This window comes from Diorhabda carinulata, chromosome 8, assembly GCF_026250575.1.
Source record: "Diorhabda carinulata isolate Delta chromosome 8, icDioCari1.1, whole genome shotgun sequence".
Taxonomy (NCBI): domain Eukaryota; kingdom Metazoa; phylum Arthropoda; class Insecta; order Coleoptera; family Chrysomelidae; genus Diorhabda; species Diorhabda carinulata.
The window spans coordinates 17,427,596-17,445,786 of NC_079467.1; the positions used below are offsets into that span (position 1 = coordinate 17,427,596).

At 30.3% G+C, this 18,191-nt stretch overlaps 3 protein-coding genes across 3 annotated transcripts; 2 read left to right on the forward strand and 1 right to left on the reverse strand.

Moving 5' to 3' along the window:
• Window positions 1-154: 154 nt before the first annotated feature.
• On the forward strand, window positions 155-1,854 carry LOC130897267 (CAAX prenyl protease 1 homolog). Its single transcript, XM_057806033.1, has 2 exons — window positions 155-495; window positions 552-1,854. Exons 1-2 carry the CDS (start codon window positions 385-387, stop codon window positions 1,749-1,751), a joined length of 1,311 nt encoding a protein of 436 aa, XP_057662016.1. The 5' UTR covers window positions 155-384; the 3' UTR covers window positions 1,752-1,854.
• Window positions 1,855-3,989: 2,135 nt separating this feature from the next.
• LOC130897224 (ATP synthase subunit O, mitochondrial) lies at window positions 3,990-5,021 on the reverse strand. Its single transcript, XM_057805977.1, has 3 exons — window positions 4,893-5,021; window positions 4,322-4,696; window positions 3,990-4,266 (listed from the first exon to the last, which is right to left on the reverse strand). The coding sequence occupies exons 1-3, from the start codon at window positions 4,917-4,919 to the stop codon at window positions 4,039-4,041; spliced, it is 630 nt and encodes a 209-aa protein (XP_057661960.1). The 5' UTR covers window positions 4,920-5,021; the 3' UTR covers window positions 3,990-4,038.
• Window positions 5,022-5,841: 820 nt separating this feature from the next.
• LOC130897223 (cullin-5) lies at window positions 5,842-14,183 on the forward strand. The gene is made up of 9 exons (XM_057805975.1): window positions 5,842-6,130; window positions 6,184-6,516; window positions 6,731-6,935; window positions 8,659-8,826; window positions 9,897-10,329; window positions 11,925-12,173; window positions 12,229-12,528; window positions 13,427-13,763; window positions 13,815-14,183. The coding sequence occupies exons 1-9, from the start codon at window positions 6,122-6,124 to the stop codon at window positions 14,100-14,102; spliced, it is 2,322 nt and encodes a 773-aa protein (XP_057661958.1). The 5' UTR covers window positions 5,842-6,121; the 3' UTR covers window positions 14,103-14,183.
• Window positions 14,184-18,191: the final 4,008 nt, after the last annotated feature.

Consider the following 18,191-nt stretch of genomic DNA (forward strand, 5'->3'; position numbering starts at 1 on the left):
TAATATGTTGATTCAGATATTTATATAAAATATTAAGTACCATTGTCATTACTTAATCGAATGTTATAATTATAAGGTTTGATATATTTTTGGTCTTTTTTCTAATTGTACGTGTCTGTTAATCGATTCGAATTATTTAATATTTTTTAACAACCTTCTAGCTTAACAACCTTCACAATATGTCGCACTAATATATGTCGCTGATGCTACAATTTGTGGCAAAATGTCACATGATCTAATTTGTCGCTCGATATAAGACCATACCTTAAGCGTAAACTGTTCTGTCACTTGTCATTAATTGACAGCCCTCATTTGGGGTTGAGTATAGTTTATGAAACACGGGTGGTCATTTTGAGTAAAATTAAAATTAGCCGAATTCTAAAAATGGATGAAAATTCGGTAGTTGGTATATTTGATGCAGCTCATGTACGCGATTTTATTATAATACTTCTTTGGATAGAATTTCTATGGGAAACATACCTTTCAATTCGGCAGGTAAAATTTAAATATTTTAATTTGTGATAAATAATTAACTCTTATAATGTTTGTAGTTCAAAAAAGCACAATGCGTTACTGAAGTTCCCGACGAAATTAAAACAGTTATGAGCAAAAATGAATTTGAGAAAGCTAAACAATATTCATTAGCTAAACTTAAATTTGGATTTGTAAAAGATACGCACGGCATAATTCTCACCACTCTAATTATATATTATGGTGCTCTGGCGTATTTTTGGGATTTTTCACATGATATTAATCCTGTGAAAGGAGAAGTTTCCACTAGTTGTATATGGCTGTTTATAGTGTCACTCATATCAACATTTATAGATTTACCATTAACAATATACCATACATTTGTTTTAGAAGAAAAATATGGGTTCAACAAACAAACAGCTGGATTTTTTGTATGGGATAAAATTAAAGCTTTTATCGTTAATCAAATTATCACATTATTACTTTCTTCTGTCATTATAGTAATAATTAAAAGTGGTGGTCCTTATTTCTTTATTTGGTTGTGGGTAGTTGTGTGCATTTTATCGATGGTTCTTCTTACAATATATCCATCAGTAATTGCTCCTCTCTTTGATAAATACACACCTTTACCTGAAGGAGAACTTCGAACGGAGATAGAAAACTTGGCATCTCAATTAAAGTTTCCTTTGACACAATTATATGTAGTTGAAGGTTCAAAAAGGTCTTCCCATAGTAACGCTTACTTTTATGGTTTATTCAAATCTAAAAGAATTGTTTTATTCGATACTCTGTTAGCTAAAGATGACGGTACTGGATGTAAAAATGATGAAATCCTCGCTGTTTTATCCCACGAATTAGGCCACTGGTTTCATAATCACATTATAAAGAATCTAATATTGATGCAAGTTAATTTATTTTTATTGTTCTTAGGTTTTTCCATTATATTTAAGTACAAACCTCTGTATGGGGCTTTAGGATTCTTTAATGTACAACCAGTTTTAGTTGGGCTGTTCGTTGTTTTACAATATGTTATGATGCCTTATAATACGGTGTTAAACTTTTTAATGACGTGTTTATCTAGAAGATTCGAATTCCAAGCCGACGATTTTGCTGTGCAATTAAAAAAAGCCGAACCTCTCGAAAGGGCGTTATTACAATTGAACAAAGATAATTTGGGTTTTCCAATTAATGATAATTTGTATTCAGCTTGGCATCATTCCCATCCTCCGCTGTTGGAAAGAATTTCCGTTTTAAGAAAAAACGCGAAGAAAGTAAAATAGACTGATTTTCAAAAAATTGTTACCTCAATTTTTTATGTTGTTTATTAATTAAAGTGTATAGAAATAAGTATATAATTTTTTTTAAATAAATACTTATTCTTTATGTTTTTATTTTGTTCCCGGCCTATTTAGAAATAGCACTGACAAAATGAGGTTTTCTAAACTAAAGGTCAATTTATAAAAATCACTAAAAAAGTTAGTAGATTGGAAACGATGACAAAGTACTAGTTATACTACTACAATCATATGTAGTACTCCTATATGGACAGTTGAAATTTGAAAAATGTCCCTATGTTACGGTGCGGACAATATTCATTTTATCTCTCGTTCGAGACACTTTATCTATACTGCGTTTGTTTGAGAATGCGCAGAACCGACCTGGAACCTCGGAGGATAGAGAAATCGTTGCCATTCTGACTTCCTTAGTCGGAACAACTTCCACTTATAGAAACTGTCCATATATAAGCATTACATATATGACACACGGTTTTGTATTTATTGGTAAAACAAATTTTAAGACAATGATAATAGCTGAGTCGTCTCTGATCAAATGTAAATATTTTAGAATGAAAGAACTATAATTATCTTTTTTGGGTGGGGGGCAAATGATGTCTGTTCGTACTTGGAGTATTATCTGAGTCCATTTTGAAATTAGTCCTGACAAGAATAGTTTTTATATTTTAATAAAATAATAATAAGAACGGAAGAAAAAATAACATCAAACTATTTGTTTATAATTGCCATTCATAATATATGTCAAAAGTACTATGTAAAACCAGCTGCGATTTGACCAATCAGGAATCTATAGGATTACCAACTTAAATTCAAATCCGTCCTCCTAGGGTGCATTCCACTAAGTACTTACGACCATGATGCTTACCGTTCCACTAATTATAGAGCGTTATAATCGTAAACCCAAGTGGAATGGATTACGAGGGATTTTGAGCGTTGAAATAAATATTAAGGAATGCCAAAACAGAAAAAATAAAGCGAACGCTTTAAGAGGCTATGTTATAATTTGTAAATTATTGAATTTTTTAGTGGAGTGCTCAACTGATTTACATTAAAGTAAAATCAAAATATCTTCTGCAGCGTTAGTAAAATATTTAGTGGCGCGTCACAAGAATGCTTCAAAAGTACTTATAATATCCCATACTGCATAAAGTAATGAGATAGATTCTCATGGTTGTAATCTGCGTTGCGCAAGCTTTGAATATTCCGCTAATTCTTTCATCGCTCTTTTCGACCCACTTCGTGACAAGAGTCGTCATGACGTCATTAGTGACGTTCAAGCCGCGACTACAACGATTGTAGTCGCTATGTGGAACGCTCAAAAGAGTATTTGAAGCGCCGTGAACCATATATGTAATACTTCTATATGGACAGTTTGAGAAAGTTTTATAAGCAAAAACAAACAAAGAACAATTTACATTTGCATTTTGTCTGTCAATATAATAGTACTTTTGGTTAACTTTGTGAAAAAATACAAAGAAATGTTTTCGATAGAAGCACAACAAATTTATAAAATAAGTGGGACCAGTTAAATATTTGGTCTAGGACGAATAACTTTTGTTTTCAGGAAGCGTCAACAGTGTTGATAATTTCTTCATCCTTATCGTCGAGTTCATCTCGTGTTGTGCTGTAAAAATGTAAACAATTGGAGGCTAGGTTCAGATCCTCCATTTCATGTTAAAACTACTCCCAGACGGCCGGTAACGTTTAAACAATATTTTGTCAGTAAAAGCGCCATCTATAAAACATGAAAAAGTCGATATCTCTAGTTAAACTTTCACTTATAAAATTGGGCCTAAATTCGAAATATCGAACTGCAAAATTTTTGAATGTCGCAGAGGAGTCAGTGTATTTTAAGTTTTAATAATTATAACAAATTTAATCAATAAAACTATCAAATATATGTTTTTTTTACTTCTGAATATTGCAGGAAACACACTTTATCAGAAAATATCAATTTTTGTAAACTATCAATTCCTCTTTAACAACTTGATACCAAAGCTATTGCCGTCACGTATTTTGTAAAAAATCACAATTATCAGCAATCAGTTAGCTGAATTTCAAAAAATTGACACCATAAGGTTGGTTGGTGAATATATTTTTAATTTTCTTGGTTAGTTGAGTGTTTTGTTACAAAAATGATCTGAAATAATAAAGAACTACTTATTGTATATGTTTATTTGTAGACAGTAAATTTTTCAAAATAAAAAGGTGAAAATAATAGAATTTCGTACTATTTCAATAACTATATTCAATAAAAGAAACTTTAATATAATTAGACAGTGGCGCTAATAAGTTCTGTATATTTCTTGATTTTGCTAGCGACAGACATGTCTACGTATTTATCGCCGATGCTTACAATCATTCCACCAATAATTGAAGGATCAACTTTGGTGGACAATTGAATAGTTTGATTAGATTTAACAAATGATTTCAAAACTCCAAGTAATTTTTGCTTTTGGTCAGCGTCCAAGTCTCTAGCAGTGACTACCTCACAAGAAACCTCGAAAATACAAACCATTATTAACATTTATACCAAAATTTAAAAACATACTCACCTCTCCTCTATGTGCAGCCATAATTTGTGTAAATGCGTTTATAACTGTTTCAAGCTTTTTTAAGCGACCATTTTCAGCCAGCAACGATAACAGATTGGCCGATTCTGGTTTAAGAGACATCTTTTGAGCTACGGATTTGAGAGCTTCGACTTTAACGCCTCGTTTAATTGTTGGATTTTCAACAAATCCACGTAGTTTTACATCTTTTTTTAAAGCATCTTGAAGTTTTAAAAGATCTTTTTCGACACCTTCTAATGTTTTCTGTTTGCTAGCTGCTGAATAAAGTGCCGTTGCATAACGACCTTCAATGCCGAAAATTTGCAACGGGGCCTTAACTAACTGATTAGTAGATGAACTTGTACTGAAGGTGCGAACCTAACGTAAGAGAAATATTATAGATATTTCAAAAAACGCATATAACTTTCAATTCGACACTTAGTTAATAATTATCAATATTTGTAACCATTCAAAAATTTATAACCTCCATGAGAGTTATGTAATAAAAAATCAATAGTAATCGAGTAATTACATAAATAACGTAGTTGTATTTAAAAAACAAATTGTGACTTACAGCCATAGATATCTTATGAGAAGCCATTTTCGAAGAATTATTTATAAATTTGCTAAAAAATATATTCAATCGACCACCAGTGTATGGCCTAAAACGTCACTGTCACGTCAAGTGTCAATTGAGTTAGGGAATCGCTTGCGACCACAAACTACCCTTTATACAGACGATTCACGCAGTTGATTCTAGATCAAGTTAATTTTTTATTTTCAGTTTAGAGAGCCCTAGGTGGCTCTACTATTATAAATAGAAACCAAATTGGTAAAACTGATGCAAAAATAAATCATTTTGTACTGTTAATGCCTTACCAATTCTGGTTTTGGTCTGTATATATAGGATATTTATATGATTCTACTTGTTTATATATGTTAAAGTTTTATTTGTGTATCTCTACAATTCTATGGACAATAAAGATATTTTTTCATTTGCTTGGTTATGTACGCATTGAATTCCCTTCAAAAACTTGGAAGGCTTAGAAGACGATATTGTATATGATTTATTTCTCACCATTCATAATATTTAAAATTATCTCAATTATGTGACTGATATCGCCAGATGGCCCTCATTTTGTTAAAACATTGTCGTGAGTCATTTAATTATAGATGATCTGTGGCAGTACACTGGGTGTATTCAATTTCCAATGTTCCACATGATTTATTCAAAGCAATATATTTTCACAATAAAATTTATGAATCATATTTAAGTTGGAAATATGTTATTAATTTATAGAGTTAAAAAATATGTTCATTCAGTGTAGCTTACAAAATTTCTTTTCATATGAACTGAATGAATTTTAAAGATCAGTTATTTTTTCTAATTATGTATATCAATTTCATTGTAAAATTAATTTATCAAAGTAAATTTAACAAGTAAAAGTAATTTCTAGAATATTTTTTATTGATATTTCAAATTTCCCGCTCTAAGCTAGGGTAAATTACAAATTACGGAATCATTTTCCTTTCATTCCTTCTACATCACATTTCTTATGATCTTTGTCACACACTCCTAAATAAAATAGAACCAAAGTTTACGTGAAAAAGGATGCAAAAAGTATGAATTCGAAGTTCCAAGTATTCTCAAAGGTCGTTACAACAAGATCCCCATTGAAAGCTGTGTAAAATTTCCAAGTAAAGCAAATAAAAAACCTTTACCTCTTCAAAAATGATTTGATTCATTTTAAAAAACAAACTCTTGGGTTTGATTTCGATTATTTTTTTAAGTTCTAACCTAAAATGTTGAAGGTAAGTCTATTTATTCTAATATTCTTGTTATTATCACTATTCTATTTAATTAGGAAAAAGGACAGTTAAAATTTGAAGACAAATGGCCTCATATGGGACCAATCGTCTTAAAACTTCTTAAACAAAAACCAGTTTCTCCTTCAGAATGGCAAGAACTTTTCTATGATGTTCACTTAGTATGTCTGTGGGATGAAAAGGGCCCCGCAAAGCTTAGAGATCAGTTACAAGATGATATTGTACAGTTCATAAAACAAGCCCAATCCAGGGTATTGGCTCATAGACAAGAAGAGGCTCTGTTAAAAGCTTATATAGCAGAATGGAGGAAATTTTTCACTCAGTGTAACTATTTGCCTACGCCTTTTAGACAGCTTGAAACCAGTTTGCAGGTAAAAATTAAATTACTGTATGACATTTTGATAAGACTAAAACACTATTTTTTTTGTTCCTGTTTACAGTTTGATGTATTAACTATTTGAAGGTATTTTTTACATAAAATTTACTGAACACATATTTCATGAAAAGTTGGATTTGAACAGTTTTAAAAGTGATTTGTATGTTACTGATGACTTGTGTTATGAAGGGAACAATGTTTTTTTATAGGGCAAACCAGCATCTGTTAATTCTAGTGTACAAAATAATAGTGGCAAAAAGAATCCTGGTGAAGAGAGTATAGTGAGAAAATTAATGTTGGATTCATGGAATGAAAGTATATTTAGTGATATTAAGTATAAGTTACAAGATAGTGCTATGAAATTGGTGCATGCCGAAAGAAATGGAGAAGCTTTTGATTCGCAATTAGTTATAGGTAAATTGATAATTTTATTTATTAAATTCCCTGTTTTGAACATGATATTTCTTTATTTAACTTTTTCAGCCAAAAGAAAAATGGATAGTTGTGTTTTTATTTTATCTTTATACATTTTTAACATTTTTTTTTCAAGTTTGTGAAGTAAGTTGTAGATATTTTACATGTTACTTTTTCCCCTCTCTTGCCGGGGGCTTAAATCAAATAGAAAACACATTTCCGAGGGCCAATGCTAGTACAAGAATACAAATTTATTATTTCTTACTATTTAGACCTTTTTTATATGGTTTTGTTGATAAATTGTCTGTTTTATAACAAAGTTTAAATTAAAGGAGACCTTAAATCAAGGCTATCAACAAATTCTATCATTTCTTCAATTTCTCACTTCTTAGACCTTTTTTATGCAGTTTTGTTGATAAATTGTCTGTTTCTAAACAAAATTTCATTTAAAGGAGACCTAAAATCAAAACTATCAACAAAATTTATCGTTTCTTTAATTTTTTATTTTTTAGACGATTTTTATATGGTTTTGTTGATAAATTGTCTGTTTTTAAACAAAGTTTTAATTGAAGGAAACCTAAAATCAAAACTATCAACAAAATTGTATCATTTCTTCAATTTTTTATTTGTTAAATCTTTTTTGTATCATTTCCTTGTATATACTTGAAAAGAAACATCCGGTAATGTAAAGATCAAGTTTAACATGTAAACTGTCATCAAATATCAACTAAACTTCCAGAATTCAATGTTCAGATGTCTCACAATTATCATTTTTCTGTTAACTTTTAAATATAGTTCGCTTTTTATTGCTAAATTTATCTGAGCAAATTGTATATTCTAAATGATTCAATTCGTATTTCTTCAGGCTTCTTCAGAGGTTTTACTTATTTGGGTGGTTCCATAAGTACCAGATTAGACTTAGAGGTAGTTCTTTGAATAATACCCAATATTTGCTTGGTAACCATCAATAATGAACGTTTTCAGTGAATTTGTGAGAATGAAGTGAATTAGTAAATGCCATTTGATATAACACTTCTAATTGGTCTCAGTCTGTTCACTATAAAAGATTAACTAGCTAAATTACTCAAGAAATAGTGTGAAAAATTCATAAAGCAGTCCTGAATTATTATTAAATGAACATTTGTAAGCTAATGGACATAACTGGTATTTCTAAAAATGTGGTACACCATATATTTTCTGAAAATATGGTTATGAGAAAGCTGTATCAAAGTTTGGTAATGTAATTGCTCACTTTAGAGCGAGCACAGTATATTGAAGATGTTTCAAGTGTGTAGTGAAGTTTCATTGCAACAAAGCACCATTTCATAACAGTAGAGGAAACATTGGTGAATTACTTGAGACAAAAAAAGCTTTTTTTGCAAAAATTTCCAATGAATATTTTGAAAAAGGAAAAGTTATGAACTGAAACTATTATGTATAGTTTGAGTGAAGATATCAAGCAAAAATGATCACAGTTGGCTAAGTGGACATACATGCTATTTGATAGATTATTCCCAGATTATTTTCTGTACCAAAACTTGCAAAAACAACTTTATAGTTAAAGATTTTCCAAAAATAAAGAAGTTGATGGTTATTTTGAGCATCAAGATATTTTTTTTAACAAAAATTGTATTGAACTTACATCAGAAACTTCTGGGACTACTGTATATGAGCCCAAAAGCTTTTTTCCAGATTAATCATTCAAATAATAATTTTATTTCAGGTGTTAGGGAATCTTATGTAAACCTTTGTTCGAATCCTGAAGATCGACTACAAATATATAGGGAAAACTTCGAGGCTGCCTATATTCAAAGTACAGAACTATTTTATCGCCTTAAAGCTCCCGAACAACTTAGTAGCAATGGAGTACAAGCTTATATGCGTTATGCAGGTAAAGTAAATCACCAAATTATTAGTTTTTAATAAAAATATTAGAAAATTTAAGAATTTTTACAAAAATATCTTTATATAGTTCATTATAGAGTTATAGGAGAAGAAAATGTACTAATATATTGATTAAAAAGGGCATATCTGACGAGGAAATAACCTAATAAAATAATAATACACTGATATATACGAGGACTGTTCAAATTACTTCACTCTGTTCGTTTTTAATTCTATTAGTTTTTAAACAACCCTTGTAGCTAAGATTTATTACAAAAAAACTACAATGAGACAAAATTGATACAGAATGGCATCAGGAAGAAAAATCCTAAATGAAATGAAAATTTTCGGATAGAATATGGAAAAATTGAAAAGGATAAACTGAAAATTTATTGTTACAATAAGTGTAGTTGATTTTTTTTATATAGTACATTATAAGGTTATAGAAGGAGGAAATGTACTTTGATAAAATAGGGAAAAATGAAATGGGATAAAAAAAAATTTAGTTTTACAAAAAGTGTAGTTGATTTTTTTTATATAGCTCATTTTAAAGTTATAAAAGAAGAAATGCACCAATATATTGATAAAAAAGGGCATATCTGACGAGGAAATAACCTAAAAGAATTAGAATACAAAGAAATATAAGCGGTCTGTTGAAATTACGTCGCTTTGTTTGTTTTCTAATTATATTAGATTTAAAACTACCCTGGTAGCTAAGATTTATTAAAAAAAACTGTATAATGAGTATAAATTAATTCAGAACGGTATTGAGAAGGAAAATGCTAACAGAAATAAAAATTTTCTGATAAAATGGGGAAAAATGGAATGGAATAGACAAAAACCGAATTCATTTTTCAGTTTCATTCTTTTCTACCAATATTCTCCTCTTTTGAATCACCTTGTTCATTATTCTTATTGTTTTTAACAATTTTGGTTGAATGCATGACATTTTAATTTCATATTGAGTAGAATATGGGACAAAGACAATTCTAGATCCTATAAATTATTAGTAGATGTAGGTACTTCTTTAAAGCTAAAAACCACCAGAAAAATTAAGATTGTTTGTATTTATTTCAGATGCCAAATTGAGGGAGGAAGAAACTAGAGCTCAAAGATATTTAGAAGCCGGTAGCAACGGTGTTATACAGTGTTGTGTTAAAGTGTTAGTGGGAAATGAACTACCAGTGTTATTAGCCGAATGTGCACCTCTAATAAAAGCCGGTGAAACTGAGAGATTACAATTGATGTTTAGGTTATTAGAACGTGTACCAGAAGGAGTACAACCCATGTTAAGAGAATTAGAGAATCATATAACGCAAGCAGGACTTGCAGATATGGTAGCAGCTGCAGATGTTATCACTCAAGATTCGGAAAAATATGTAGAAAGGTTGTTGGAACTTTTTAGGAAGTTTAGTAAATTGGTACACGACGCATTTTCAGATGATCCGAGATTTTTAACGGCCAGGGATAAGGCTTTCAAGGCTGTAGTAAATGACACCACTGTTTTTAGGTGAGTAAAATATTTAATTAATGTTATAGAGACATTTAAACTTTTGTTACCATATAAAATCTACATTGTTTGGTCCTTGGTGCCTCTATCTCCAGCTGGAAGGACCAGAAAGTGTAATTGCAAATGCTGGTGTTATAATCAGTTGGTTTATTCAACTAGATTTTTCCAAATTCTTGAAGAACTCACTTGAATTTTTGTAAAAAATGATTTATTTTATGTCAGTATTTTATTTATGCTGTTATTTCCAAGATACTTGATATAATATTAGAGATTTCTTCGATTTTGCATTCTTTTTTCAACTGAAATAAGTTACTGAGTGATCTTGTGTGATTTTCATTGTATTTGGAAGAAGATAAATATACTTTCCTTGAAGATGTTGCAATTTCTAGAAACATTGTTATTAATACTGCTATACCAACACTGTCTGGTCTTTTTTGACTCTATACCCGGCTTGAAGGACCAAAAAGTGTAATTTTTAGCTCTGGTGGTATAAACAGTGGGTTTATTCAACTAGGTTTTTTTTAATCTTAACAGAAATTCACTTAAAAATGATTCCTTTATTGTCAGTTTTCTATTTAAGTATACTATTATTTCAGAAATATTTGATTTGTTATTGAGGATTTCTTCGTTTTTGCTTTCTTTATCAACTGAAATAAGTTACTAGATGATTTTGTGTGAATTTCAGTGTATTTGGATGAAGATAAATATATTTTTCTTGAAGATATGTACCAATTTCTGGAAACATTGTTATTAATACCGCTCTACCAACACTGTCTAGTCTTTTTTGACTCTATACCCGGCTTGAAGGACCAAAAAGTGTAATTTTAGTTCTGATGGTATAAACAGTGGGTTAATCAACTAGGTTCTTTTAATCTTAAAAGAAATTCACTTGAAAATGATTCCTTTTCTGTCAATTTTCTACTTATACTGTTATCCCAAAGATTTGATATTGGGGATTTCTTCATTTTTGTTTTCTTTATCATCTGAAATGAGTTAATAGATGATTTGAAAGAAGACAAATCTATTCTTGAAAATATGTTTCAATATCTGAATACATTGATATTCATACTGAATCCTGATACTATACTAACACTATTTGGTCTTTGAGCCTCGAAGGACCAGAAAGTGTCATTTTTATGACTATTGAGTTTATTAAACCAAGTTTTTTAATCTCAAAAGAAATTCACTTCTGAGTGAGTCAGTCTTCTATTTATACTGTTATTTTAAATATATTTGATTTCATATTGAGGATTTCTTCATTTTTGCTTTCTTTATCATCTGAAAGGTACTGTAGGATCTTGTGTGAAATTCACAGTATTTGAAAGAAGGTCAATCTAGTTTTCTTGAAAATATGTTGCTGAAACGTTGATATTCGTACTGCGCCCTGCTACTACACTAACACTTGTCTGGTCCTTTGTGCCACCGTATCCGGCTCGAAGGACCAGAAAGTGTAATTTTTAGTGCTGGTGTTATAAAAAAGTATGTTAATCCAACAAACGTTTTATGACTCAAATTTCTTTAAAGAAACTTCTTGATATCTTATTTGTTTCTCCACTTTTATTTTAATTTTTTCTTTACCATATCAAATATTTTAGGTTAGAACTTAGTACTGGTAGAAATGTAGGAGCCAAAGCTGTAGCTCCGGAAAGCAAATGTCCAGAATTACTAGCGAATTATTGCGATATGTTATTAAGGAGAACTCCTTTATCTAAAAGGCTGACTAGCGAAGAAATCGAAAGTAGATTGAAAGACGTCCTTTTAGTATTGAAATATGTATCGAATAAGGATGTTTTTATGAGATACCATAAGGCACATTTAACTAGAAGATTGATTCTAGACGCTAGGTAAGTCTTTATGCAATTTGTTTTAATATTTATTACAGAGAGTGAATTTTTGTAGCGCCGATAGCGAAAAGGAGGAAGATATGGTCGAATGGCTCCGAGAAGTTGGTATGCCTGCCGATTACGTGAACAAATTAGCGAGAATGTTTCAAGATATTAAAGTGAGCGAAGATCTTAACGGACAATTTAGAATGTCGACGGCCAGACACGACGCCATAAATATAAAGATCTTGAACGCCGGTGCGTGGGCAAGGGGTTCCGAAAGAGTTACCGTTAGTTTACCTGTAGAATTGGAAGACTATATACCGGAAGTCGAGGAATTTTATAAGAAGAAACATTCAGGAAGGAAATTGCAATGGTATGTTACATATTTATCATATATAATGATATAATATTTACTTGGTAATACTTTTAATTTGAATGGTAGTTCGCTCAATCATTTTTATAGTTTCTGAACATTAATTAATCATTGTTATGAGCCTAAAACATTTTTAGATTCTTTTCAATAGTTTGAAGCATTTTTAGATTTTCTTCTTAAATCCTCTTCATGATTGAGAAGCATTTGTAGATAATCTTCAATGCTTTGAAGCGTTTTTATTTTCTCTTCACGACTTTTAATCATCTTTCTATCCCAACTTTTTTGAACTATTCTTACATCCTCTTCATAATCTAGAAGCATTTGTGGATAATCTTCACGACTTTTAATCATCTTTCTATCCCATTAATGACCTTGAAGCATTTTTAGATCTTCTCCATAATTCTCTAACATCATCTTTATGAGTTTGAAGCATTTTTACATCATTTTCATGATTTTTGAACATTAATTCTTCATTATCTTTATGAGTTTGAAGTATTTTTAGGTCCTTTTCAACAATTTGAAGCATTTTTAGATCCTCTTCATGAGTTTAAAGCATTTTTAGACAGTTTTCATTATTTTTGAACATTTATTTATAACATTTATGGTTTTAAAGCATTTTTAGATCTTCATGATTACTTTGAAGCATTCTCACATCCTCTTCATAATTTAGAAGTATTTGTAGATAATCTTCATGGTTTTGAAGCATTTTTATTTCCTCTTCATGACCTTTGATTATTTTTCTATCCCATTCATGACTTTGAAGCATTTTTAGATCATCTTCATGAGATTTGTAGCAATTTTAATATCTTATATACGGTGTTTAGTAAAATTAACACTATACATATATATTTTTAATTATTTGTATATTTCAATCAAAATAACAAATTTTTTTTTCAAGGTATCATCATATGAGTAATGGAACAATAACTTTTTCGACAGCCGGAGGTAAATTCGATCTGGACGTTACCACTTTTCAAATGGCTGTATTATTTGCTTGGAATCAAAGGCCTCATGATAAAATTAGTTATGAGAATCTCAGATTAGCTACAGAATTACCGGATGGTGAATTGAGAAGGACTCTATGGTCTCTAGTCGCTTTTCCAAAGTTGAAACGCCAGTTATTATTATTTTATCCAAATGCCAGTGTTCCCAAAGACTTTACTGAACATACTGTGTTTTGGGTCAATCAGGATTTCGCCTTGATAAAAAATGGAAAATCACAAAAAAGGGGGAAGGTGAATATTATTCCTTTTATCAATTTTTCCTGGTAAATATTTTTTTTGTAGGTAAATTTGATAGGTAGGTTGCAGTTAAGTACAGAACGTTCACAAATGGAAGATAATCAATCAATAGTACAATTGAGGATACTTAGGACGCAGGAAGCTATAATAAAGATATTGAAAATGCGAAAGAAAATATCGAATATCGCTTTACAAGCTGAACTAGTGGATATTTTGAAAAATATGTTTTTACCTTCGAAAAAGATGATAAAAGAACAGCTGGAATGGCTTATTGAACATAAATATATGAAGAGGGATGATGATGATATAAATACTTTCATTTATATGGCATAATGATATGATTAAACTGATTTTGTTTTATATATATGTTTTTTTCATCAAATAAATAAAATATTTATTATAAAATTAATAAAATCTATTATTTAATATGAACATATCATTGTCTTATTATCAACTAAATTTAGTACAATAAAATTCTCGCTGAAATAGATGTAATTTTATTATATTTGAAGATTGCTTCTAGAAATGTGAATACCCTATATACAGATTAGGTAAAATTAGATCGAAATTTCGTCAAAATTTTCGTAGTCTACAATGTCGATTTGGTTGGAAATGGATTTTTTTTCGAAATTCTCAGACTAAAAATGACGATTTTACTTTTCTATAGCGAAACCGTATACAGGGTGTAACGAAAAGTTATATTGGAACATTTTGGATTTTCAATGGAAACAGAGTTCGGAAAAATATTCTTATGCACTAAACAAGAAACTTATCGATATATCGATATTTTTCAGTAAATACTAACAATTTTGAAGTTTTAAGATCTTTTTTGTTGTAATTATATTTTTTATAGGAACATCAACTTTTAAACACTTTATATGAAAACTAGGCAACATTAGATGGTAATTTCGTCAAAATTTTCGTAACCTACGATGTCTGTTTGATTTGAAGTGGATTTTTTTTGCAAATGACGATTTTACTTTTCTATAGTGAAACTGTAAACAGGGTGTAACGAGAGAGTTAATTATACTAATTTGGATTTCCTATAGAAATAGAGTTTGAATAACGATTATTCGGCACTAAACAATAGATTTTATTAAATCTGACACTTTAGCAGTTTTTAAAATCCTTTTTTTTCAATGTAGACGATACTTTATTTTGTATTCTTGTCGTCATTAGTTCTGGCTAGTTCTAATTTTATTAAACAATTTTGTTCCTAGGAATTGCAACTTTTCAACACCTTGTATACACATTAGGCAACATTAGATCGAAATTTCGTCAAAATTTTCGTAGTCTACGATATCAGTTTGATTTCAAAAAGACTTTTTTCAAAAAAAACGATATTAATCATTATCATGATCATGGCGTTTAATTTCTTGGATTATGGCTAGCTCTTGGGGCGCCTACATATCTCTTTATTGGGGTGGATTACTCCCCTTGTTCTTTTGTTATAATTTTTGTGTGGTCCCAGCTTCGTTTATCAGCTTTTTCCATTCTTTTCTTTTTCTGCATTTTGCTTTCCAGTCTACTATTTCTAGAATTCTGGTATTCTTCAATTTGATTTCTCCAGGTATTCTTTTGTCTGCCCCTTGGCCATAGAGGTATCCATTATGTTATCCTCCTCACCATTTTGTAGGTTTCCTTCTCATGATGTGTCCAGCCCAATTTAGTCTTTGTGCTTCTTTCACACCAAGACAAGACACAGAATTTCATCCAGAACCTTAAGTCCTAGGCTTGCTCGCAGTACTCTAAATCTGGTGTTTTCCTATGAAATCAGCTCACTGCCAGATAAAACAAGTAGAGAAAGAAAGTCAACTACTGTTGAAAAAATAACATCTCCATATGAATATCAACTCATTAACATTAAAAGAAAGGAGAATGAAAAAGGGAATACGTTATCAAAAGCAAAAAATAAGAAACGGAAAGATACAAAAACTAAAGGAAAACAGCTAAAAGAGAAAACCAAGTATATCTAATAATAGTTTTATTGATTCAAATGATGAAGAAGAAGTACACTTTGACACAGACAGTGAGCAGGTGCAGAGTTCGATACCTGTATATGTGATTTTTGCAAGTAACTTTTTAAAACTGAACGGAGTTACTGTAAAAGTTAAGATTTATTATTTATAGTTTTCTAGTGGTCTATATTTGGGTACAGAACAGATCGAGATGCGCAAACGATAAACAGAGAGGGTTAGTGTGCGACAAAGACCGACTCCCCCCTTTCACCGGAAGTACAATCGAGAGAAGAATTTTAGTCGAAACCATTGATTGAATGCAGTATCTGAATCAACTTCGAAACAAATTTGGTATCGGTTGACGATAACGATAAAACAGTAGATTATAAGAATCCCAACATCATTCGTAAGTAAAGGCATTGTGCATAATATGATAATCATTAGAGAGTATTTATTATAGATGGATTAATAGTCACAACACATAGTGATATCCTTTCTACCTGATTGAATGTTCTAACCTCAAGGTTATCCTTGAAAAAATATTCTGTATGGTCTAAAACCTAAAATTCAGTCATCAGATGTTGAATTTTTTCAGTCGTATACGAGGTTTGTCAAAAAATATGATTTTTGCTCTGGAGTAAAGTACCTTTCTTTTTGACAATATCGAAAATTGTTAAAAAGAAAAGATGTTTAGAGTTAAAAACAGCTTTCAAACATTCAACATTATTTATTTACATTAAAAAAATATTTTTTTTTGCGATTACGTTGGAAATTTAAGTTTAAACATTAATGTATAATTAATCTAGGATGCACTGGCATAAACAAGACTCTTTGCCACCCTGATAGTCCATACCACGAATGATATTTATATGAATTACCCTGAGAGTAGGAATTCTTTTTTCTGTGATATGGAAATTAACTATGCACCTACGTAAAATACCATTGTGAGGTTTGAATGTTTCACTCTCTTTTTATTTGGAGTTTTAAACGTTTCACGTTCACCTTCTTCTATTTTTTCATCTTCGATTTAATTTTCCTTACGGTTCTTACGCATACCCCTGTAGCCTCTACTACTCGTTATTGAACCTTCGATGATAAAAAATAATTAGTAGTACATTTTGACTTATTTCTACCATTACTTCTTACCTTCGCAATCCTTATTCCATCTGCCGTTGCTTCTGCCTGCATAAATCTTAAAACATTGTTGACAATTTCTATGCTTTGTCCACTCAGAACCTTGTTTTTCACTTTACTGTTCAAAGGCATTTTCAAAGTAACGAACACAGAATTATTTCAACAGTTCTCTATATAATTTCTGCACTGAATGTACTAACAGATGTTGACAGCACGAGATCCTCGACATTAATGAGCCAATCCGCCGACTAGTCTACTGCGCATCCAATTCTCAGAGGCAAAGCTATGTTGATCGATCTATACCTTTATGTTGATTTTGTTTTTGTGAAAATTTTATATGTTAAATTAATATATGTAAAACAAGACTGTCGATACTTTAAGCGCAACTGTGTGAATGATAAAAAATAAGAATAAAAAATTCGATTTACAATTTTTCTATAACATAAAAACAAAATGGTATTCCATATTTAGTCACTTTGCTTTATTATTTTTTATAAACGAATATCTTTATGTTTTACCAGAAGAACTGAAACTCCAAATTGTGTAGATTTATTAGCACATTGCTAAAGCTCACGATTACTATCAAAGCTTTAATAAATGATGAACTAAAACGGTAATTATACACTTTCACGGTCACCTGGTTTTTTGGCTCTAGAAAATCGAAAAATGGATGGATTTTAATGATCTTGGTCTCAAAATGTTCCATTTTACGGCGGATTTATAAAAAAAAATTAGTAGAAATAGCTGGAATGAAAATTTCTCATAGTTTTACTGTTTTAAATCGTAAAAAAAAACGGTTTTGCGAAATAATCCTTTACAAAAGATTATGGTAATTATACACTTTCGCGGTCACCTGGTTTTTTGCTTAGGTTAGGTTAGGTTAGGTTAGGTTGGCTCTAGAAAATCGAAAAATGGATGAATTTTAATGATCTTGGTCTCAAAATATTCCATTTTACGGCGGATTTATAAAAAAAATACGAAAATAAAAAAAATGGATATTTTTTACAGTTTCATGACTTTAAATGCAAAAAAATGACTTTCTACATATAATCCTTCGTAACTGTTTCTGACGTCGTGGAATCAAGTTCGTATATTTTTTTTCGCAATTTACATAAAAAAATGAATATTTTGAAAAAAAAAGTTTTTCTACTATTTAAGGTTTAAAACTATTAAAAACCGCAAATTCAGCCACTACCCCCGTGTTTTTCATAAATTCGTCGTAAAATGAAACATTTTGAGACCAAAATTATAAAATTTATCTATTTTTCGATTTTTAATGGTCCAAAAACTATTAACATTGATGAATATAGTACGAAACTATTCACGAAAA